The sequence below is a fragment of the Poecile atricapillus genome, chromosome 15, assembly GCF_030490865.1.
Source record: "Poecile atricapillus isolate bPoeAtr1 chromosome 15, bPoeAtr1.hap1, whole genome shotgun sequence".
Taxonomy (NCBI): domain Eukaryota; kingdom Metazoa; phylum Chordata; class Aves; order Passeriformes; family Paridae; genus Poecile; species Poecile atricapillus.
Window position 1 is genome coordinate 12,740,089 of NC_081263.1, and position 7,914 is coordinate 12,748,002.

General features: G+C 51.5%; 1 protein-coding gene across 1 annotated transcript; it reads left to right on the forward strand.

Annotated features, from left to right (window-relative positions):
* The first annotated feature begins 1,502 nt into the window (after positions 1 to 1,502).
* LOC131585184 (perilipin-3-like) lies at positions 1,503 to 5,654 on the forward strand. Its single transcript, XM_058851002.1, has 8 exons — positions 1,503 to 1,560; positions 2,404 to 2,486; positions 3,179 to 3,374; positions 3,664 to 3,746; positions 3,966 to 4,212; positions 4,699 to 4,898; positions 5,033 to 5,161; positions 5,262 to 5,654. Exons 1-8 carry the CDS (start codon positions 1,503 to 1,505, stop codon positions 5,652 to 5,654), a joined length of 1,389 nt encoding a protein of 462 aa, XP_058706985.1.
* The last annotated feature ends 2,260 nt before the right edge of the window (positions 5,655 to 7,914 follow it).

Below are 7,914 nucleotides of genomic sequence, written 5' to 3' on the forward strand. Positions count from 1 at the left end.
CAGGTTGAAAATCCAATTTCCCATGTAAACATCCTCAGAAGATGGAATCAGAATCATGGGATCATGGAATTATTAAGGTTGGAAAAGGCATTTAAATCATGGAGTCCAACCATTCCCCCAGCACTGCCACCAAACCATGTCCCCAGGCCCCACACCCACAGGTTTTTTGTGCATTTCCAGGGATGATGATGCCACCAGTGCCCTGGGCAGCTCTTCTAATGCCTGACCACCCTTTGGGTGAGGAATTTTTTCCCAATATCCACCCTAAACCCCTCCTGGTGAAACTCAAGGCTGTTGCTGCTGCAGGCAGAGGGGACTGCCTGGACATCTCAGGCCACCTCTTTGTCCCTGTATGAGGTGACAACCACTGTGAGCTTGCTCATCCAAAGCCTTCCAGGAGCAGTGAGACTGAGCTGTGGGAGCTCTGTGCAGGGGGTGACACCTTCCAGGGTTGCTGCTGTCACAGCCTAAAGCAGAAAGATGAACCTGGAGGCAAAGCACAACCACTGCTCCCCCCTCCAGGGCTGGTGGATCCTCCTCCAGGACCTCAGCACTGCTCCAGGGCTGCTCTGGAGGACAGGAGGTGCTTGGAGGGGTTTTCTCCTCTCTTGTAGCACAGACCCCAGGGAATACACAGAAACATTTCACTGATCACTCTCCTGGCCTCTGCTGTGGGGATAGTGAGCTCTGATAACAGAGCTGATAACAGCCAGTGTGTCAGAACCCCCAGATTTCCTGGGTGAGCCTCCAGCAGAGAGCTTGCAGCAGCTCCATGGCCATTAAAACAGGTTTATTTGGCAGCCCCACGATCAGCCAGGCTCAGCACATAGAAAACTGCTTGGGACTGTGATCTTTTGCAGCCAGGCCATTCCAAAGTGGTCTTTTTTTACCTTTTTCTAACAGTGAGTTTACCATTAGATGTGCCTGAGAACGCACAGATAATGCCATATATTTAGTGTAGAAATTATGATCTTTGGTACTGTCTGCCATCAGAAAACCCATTTTAATAAACAAATTAAAAAAAACTCAATTACTTGAAATGTTCAGAATCCAGGAAGATTCAGAATCTAAAAGGAGAGCTGTAGACAACAGGTCAGAGAGCCCTGAACATGCTTGGCAAAGGATTGTGGCACCTCAGACAAATTTATGAATTAAGGTGCCCTTAAATAACCCAAAATCTTACTGCTCATCCCTAATCTAGGAGCATGAATAATCATTAAATATCATTTATGCAGCAATAGGAAACTGCTTTCACACATTCCCGTAGTCACTGCTGATGAAGTGAAGATCTCCAAGTGAAGCTGCTGCACCCAGGCAAGGTGTGCCAGCCTAACCCAGAGGAATTAATGAGCTCCAGCAGGGCCCATTTCAGCCCCATTCCCCTCTAATTGCCCAGGACAGGGCTGGGCTCCTTCCTGCTGCTCCCCAGAGCTGTCAGTCCCTGAGGCTCCTGCCCTGCCCCATCCCAGCCACTATAAAAAGGCAGGAGGGGCTGATGGAGCATGCTGGGTGCCTGCTTCTTCCTTGCTGCTGGTCTGTTTGCCTCCAACAGGTTAAAAAAAGGTACTGTTCTGGAATATTCACGTGTTGGGGTGTTATAGCAGCCCCCTGAGCTCTGTTTTCTCCCAGTTCTGCTGTTGTTGTTTCTTTTATTCAAGAATTTCTTAAAACCTTGGTAGGGAGGTGATGCCTTTTCTGTGGCTACCTAAAAACAGAGGCTGGGCAAAATTAAGAGAGTGAAAAAGCAATTTTATATATTCAAGGGCCTCCAGGTGCATTTCTGGCAGATGAAGCCCCTTGGAGGCTGCACCCAAAATGGATCAGGGGTCACAGGGGTGTCACACTTTTATAAACTTGGTTCATTTGCATATTGGGGGTTAATATTCCAATTACAGCTTCAGGTAATGAAGTCATTTAGCCCAGGTTTGCTCCCCCACAACTCCCTTTTGTTTCCATCTCTGGGGGCCTGAGGCAGTGAGGTGTCCTTGATTGCCAGGCCTGGAGAGGAATTGTTGTGTCTGCCCAAACTGGGAAAGCAGCAGCTCCCACTGTGTGTGGAGTTTAGAGTTATACACTGAGAACTGCAGGGTTACAAATAGATGGAAAATATAACAGCTAAAATCCTAAGGAATCAGAGGAAGGAAGGACCCTGTGCCTCTCCTAAATATATTAATAATGTTTGGCCTCTAGGGTGAGGAAAGAATGTTTTCCTTGTTCCTTTGATTATCACAAACCACCTGGAATTTAAACTTGAAACCAGGTAGATTTGCAAGAGGCACAGAGCCCCTCCTATGAGGCCATTTTGGGATTTCCCCTGAGCAGGCAGTAAAGGAACTTCTCTCTTTTATGACTTCAGAGTGTCCCTTTGGAAGGGGGACTCTCCCTAAAGCCTCGGTGTTCCTTGCATTCCAGCTGCCATGGCCTCTGCTGTGCCTGACAAGGAGGAGGTGGCCCAGAGCCCCCCGGAGGAGGAGGAGGAGCAGGAGGTTGGTGCTCCCTGTGGGATGTGAGGAGGTGGTCCTGCTGTGGCTGAGGGGAGCTGAGCCCCAAAAACAGGAGTTTCCTCTGCTCAGGCTGTGCCCTGCAGCTTCTGGGTGGCAACCCAGACAAAGATGTGGACCTAAAGTCCCTGTAAGCTCTTAGACTCAGCAAAATTCCCTGGTTCTTGGCTAGGAAAGTCTCTAACTCAAGAGCCTGGCTCCTGGCAAGCAGTGCTCCCAGGGAAAGACTCCAATGTCTCAGCCTCCCTGAGATCTGCTGCTCTTGCTCTGCTCTGGGACCAGCAGCATCCTTGCAGGCAAGGGTGACATCTGTCAGCTTAAAACCAGCTCAGTCCTGGCTGCTGGAGCTTTTCTTGTCATGTTGGCTGGTCAGAGAACCATTCCAGGTGAAGTGGAGATGGATGTGTGGCAGAAGGGCTGAGGTTGCCCCCAGACTTGGTTGCTCTTTGTGCTAGAGGAACATTTTCCTGGGGTGGACAATCAATAATGGCAAAGCTCCCCAGCTCGTGTCACAGCTGAGTTATGGATTTAATTACGTGTGTGAGCAAGGCAAGAGTTTCTCCTTCAGGTGGGCCAGGTGATTTGGTGACAATTCCTCCCAAACAGGGAGTTTCAGGGCAGAACTGCCCAGGGCCATGTTTGGAGCTTCATGGCTGCACTTTTCTTTGCTCTTCCAGGCTGTGGTGAAGGAGGTGGCCAATCTGAGCCTGGTGGGCTCTGCCTGTGATGTGGTTTCTGCAGTTTATGCCTCCAGCAAGGAGAGCCACCCCTTTGTGAGGTCTGTGTGTGATGCTGCAGAGAAGGGAGTGCAGAGCGTGAGCGAGGCCACGGCCAGCTGCGTGCAGCCAGTGCTGGCCACCCTGGAGCCCCACGGTAAATCCCTGGGGAAGGTCATGGGAGGGATTCTCTGGCTCCTTCCACACCTGGGAGGAGTCCTGGGGTGAGGAAATGCACCTCTCCATTGCCACAGTGAAAGGACAACTCCTGGCTTATAAATGAGGCTACAGCTGGGCCCCAATCCAGCAGTGAGATGGAGAGTCAGGGATTGACTTTCTGGCTGATTGACTTTGACTGGCTTTCCTAAAACTGATTTTTGCGAGGTAGAACTTGAGGTGAAATTGCAGAAAACCACATTTTGACACGTTTTTGGTTCTCTCTTCAGTTGCTGCAGTGAGTGAGTATGCTTCCAAGGGTTTGGATAAACTGGGGGAGAAGCTGCCACTCCTTCAAAAGCCAGTGGAGCAGGTAAGAATGAAAGGCTGTGCTGTCCCTGGCAGGCAGAGGGGCCTGGCTCTTGTGGGATTTCTCAGCTAGGGAGTGATGCAGGCTCACACACCTGAGTGTGTGATGCGAGCTCCTAGCAGAGTAAACACCTGACTGTGCTGTTTGTCCTCTTGGTGCAGTTCAGAATTTCAGTGTGAGACACAACCCACTCCAATATCTGCCATTCCTTCTGTTCCCCAGATCCTCTCTGGCACAAAGGAGCTGGTGTCATCCAGAGTGGCTGAGGTGAAGGAGGCTGTGAGCAGCAAAGTGCTGCAGGCCCTGGATGTCAGCAGGGATGCTCTGCAGAGCAGTGAGGGGGCTGCAGGACCCGCTGGGACCGGCGCTGCTGGGCTGGTTCTGGAGCCTGGAGCGGGTGTGTGTGGAGCAGAGGCTGTGCTGGGGACAGCACCAGGTGACTCCCTCCCTATTGGAAATGAGGAGCTAGGTAAGGAAAGGGGGATGTGCCTGTGGAAGTGGGAACTATTGGGGATGGTCAGCCCCATTCATCACCCTGCTACTCTGGAGTGGGCCTAATGGGAAGAAGAGAATCCCAGAATGGTTTGTGGGGGAAGAAGAGAATCCCAGAATGGTTTGTGGGGGAAGAAGAGAATCCCAGAATGGTTTGTGGGGGAAGAAGAGAATCCCAGAATGGTTTGTGGTGGAAGAAGAGAATCCCAGAATGGTTTGTGGTGGAAGGCACCTTAAAGCTCATTTTGGGCTTCTCACCATGGCCAGGGACACCTTCCACCATCCCAGGCTGCTCCAAGCCCTGTCCAGCCTGGCCTGGGACACTGTCAGGGATCCAGGGACAGCCCCAGCTGCTCTGGGCACCCTGTGCCAGGGCCTCACTGGGGGGTACCTGGCTGCCAGTCTGGGCTCTCCTGGGCCTGTTGCTGTGCCATCTGTGCTCAGGCCGTGTCTCTGTCCCCAGCCCAGCTGGCAGTGTGTGAGGAGGGCACAGAGGCGCTGCCCCTGGAGCAGCAGCGGGAGCAGAGGAGGTACTTTGTGCGCCTGGGCTCTCTCTCGGAGGAACTTCAGCTCTTTGCCCACCTGCACTCCACAGCCAGGATCCAGCAGGTCTGGCAGGGCATGCAGGGGGCCCTGGCACAGCTCAGCTGCATCCTCGAGCTGGTAGGTAGAGCCCAGCCCCTGGAAGGATGGGACCAAAGCCCTGGTCTTGTCTCAGCTTCATTGCTGTGCTGAGGAGCTTTGCAGTTCCCCAGCTGATCTCTCTGTCCTGGCACTCTGATCTTCCCCTGCCACAGATTGAGGCGTTTAAGCAAGGATTTAATCAAAAGCTTCAGGAGGGACAGGAGAAACTACACCAGATGTGGCTGGACTGGAGTAGGAAGTATCTCAAAGAGAGTGGAGGTGAAAGCTCTGCGGAGCCAGAGGTACCTTCCTGGGGAGGGAGGTAAAGGGCTCTGGGCATCCCCTGCATTTTTAACTTTTAAATAACTCATTCCTGATCGTGTCCTTCCTGTCTCCTCCCAGGAGCTGGAGAGTCTGACCCTGCTGATGGCACGCAGGGTCACGCAGCAGCTGCACCTCACCTGCTGTGGGGTGGTGGCAGCCGTGCAGGGCCTTCCCTGCAGCCTGCAGGACAAGCTGAAATGGGCTCCTGCTGCCACCAAGGAGCTGCATGCTGCCTTCTCGCTGGCAAACTCCTTCCAGGATCTGTCCAGCGGTGTTTTGACCCAGAGCCAGAGGGAGCTGGCTGTGATCCAGGAGTACATGGAGGAGCTGCTGCATTACCTGAAGAACAACACTCCTCTGTCCTGGCTGGTGGGACCCTTCTCCCCCAGAGAGGAGGAGGAGGATCAATCCTCCCAGGAGGAAGAGGCAGCAGGAGCTGGGCATCCGGAAACCTCCAGCACCCCCATGTGAAGGATAAAACAATATTTGCTGTTGGCATTAAGCTCTCAAAGTGTAAAGAATTGTCCTAAAAGCTGCTTGTACTGGGTCATAACTGCTTAAAATAAAACTGCTGCATACAAAAACCCTGTCTCTGGTCTCTCTTGGACAAAGCCTGGGAGCAGTGGGTGTGAACTGTGCTCTTCCCACCTCTTCCTTGATGGAATTGCACTGTGGGCTCAGGGATGCAGGAAGGTGGTACAGGAAGGATCACAGCTGTGAGCCCCTCTGATGTCCTGGGAAGTCTTAATTCCTTCTCTGTCCCCAGAGGTAACTGTGTGCCCTGCTGGCACTGCCCTGTGCCTGGGGGAGCTGTCAGAGCCCTGGCATCCCTTGGCATTGCTCCTCCAAATTCTCCTCCTGTGTTTATCTGCTGCTGCCTGGAGCAGTTTGTTTGTTTGGTGGGATGGAAGGTGTGGGAGCAGCTGCCCAGGGAGGCACCGGCCTCTGGGTGAAATCCTTGCTGCCCTCTCCCCTCCAGGGTTTCTGGGGAGTTCAGAGCTCTTCCAGCCCCCTTTGGAAGAGGATGAGGAGCCCAATGCCTTCAGCCTGGCCAGGCAATGCTGTGGGTTGGGCTGATGGAGCAGCTGCCTGTGGGACTTTGAGAAGAAAAGCTCTGCTCCTGACTCTTCATCCTTCTGAATTTAAGACCAGAAGTGCAATCTGCTCTCATGTGAGTACTGCTTTTTTCCAAAGTTATTTTTTTTATTTAAAGTTTTTTTTTTTAATAAAAGTGAGGGTTTTTTTTATTTAAAAGTGTTTTTTTTTTTTAATTTAAAGGTAACTAAATTTGTTTCATGGCAGGGGTCAGAAAGAGGGACTGGGGATGTTTTTGTGGATGATTAATGCAGGCTTGAAGAGCTGGAACTTCCTCCCCTCTCACATGAAAGTGTCCCCTTTTCCAGCAGCACTCCTCATCCTCCAGCCCTGTGTGTAAAGGCTTTGTGCTGAGGCAGCAGTGTGTGGGCTCTGGGCTTGGGCAGCAATTATTCCTTTATGCAGCACAGCCCCCTCATGGAGGGGAGGTTTGGATCCAGATCCCCTGAGCTCAGCATGTACCAAACAAGGGTTTTCCTCTTGTAGCAACCAGTTTGTGTTGAAGGCAAAATCATCAGGCAGTTTAATTTGCCAGGCCAAGGTGTTGCTGAGATGTGAGAGAGAAATTGCAGGGGGCATCCTTGTGAGCTCTCAGCTGCAGGGGGAATTCTCCCTGGAAAAAAGCTCAGCAGTTCTGCCTCCTGTAACTCCTGCTGAACTTTGGAGTGGGAATTGGGGATATTGGAACCAGTCCTGCTGCTTGGTGGGAGTAAACTGTGTTGTTTTCTTAATAGCAAAGTTGTGTCTTACCTCTAGGAATGCTTGAAATGTAAACTTGCCTGATTATAAAAGTGATTTTTAAAGGAATAGCTGGGCGTTCCTGCTCTTGGTATTGATTTGTCAGTGCAGCACATCTGAGCTATGCTAACATAGTGCTTAGCCCAGCAAATCCTGCTGCTCCTGCCCATGGATCAGTGGGATGTGCTCTTGCATGGTCATTAAATCCCTTTACAGAGAATATTCTTGGCTGCCTGTGCCCCCAGCTCCTGGAATGCTCTGGGAACTCCAGTCCTGTGTGTGGCCAGAACCTCCCTGTGCTGGAGATAGTGATGAACAGCCCAGGAAAGCTAAAAAAGGCTACAGAGACTGTAGCAGAAGAGCTACCACAGGCTGAAATGACCTTCCTGTGGCAGCTCCTAAAGCTCTGCTTGAAAAGAGGAGACTCCTCAAGCAGAGTTTGAGGAGTGGAAGCCTCTCCCTCTTTCACTCTTTAACATCCCAAGATTCAGGGAGCCATGGAAACTTCTTACACCAAACTAGAAGGGAAAAGTCTGAGCAGCTGCACATGGGAATAGTTGGACTTTTTTATTTGAGCTGCTCTCATCCATGCTGCAGAAACAGCAGGGGATAGAGGTGGGGAGAAGCTGGGAATGATGAATGGACTGGCTTCCTGCAGTGTTTAGGGCTGCAGCTCATCTGAGCTCTGGGAAAGTATCCAGGTTGTTCTTCATTGTCTCCAAGCTTGTCTGATTATCCATGCTTGTTTTGAGTAGTTTTGGATAGAAATGAGAAATGTGTTGGTAATGTGACAACCCTAAGCAAACACCTTGGCAGGGAAGATGTGCCTTGAGGCATCTCCTCTGGCTCTCAGCAGCCCTGGGGAGTGATGCAGGGCTCCTTGATTCTGGTCATTATT

Excerpts from the sequence above, each read along its gene's own strand:
- LOC131585184 (XM_058851002.1), top strand. The coding sequence starts at position 1,503 with ATGCTGGGTGCCTGCTTCTTCCTTGCTGCTGGTCTGTTTGCCTCCAAC. Across the intron at positions 4,899-5,032 it reads TCAGCTGCATCCTCGAGCTG|ATTGAGGCGTTTAAGCAAGG; the intron begins GTAGGTAGAGCC and ends CCCCTGCCACAG. Across the intron at positions 5,162-5,261 it reads AAAGCTCTGCGGAGCCAGAG|GAGCTGGAGAGTCTGACCCT; the intron begins GTACCTTCCTGG and ends GTCTCCTCCCAG.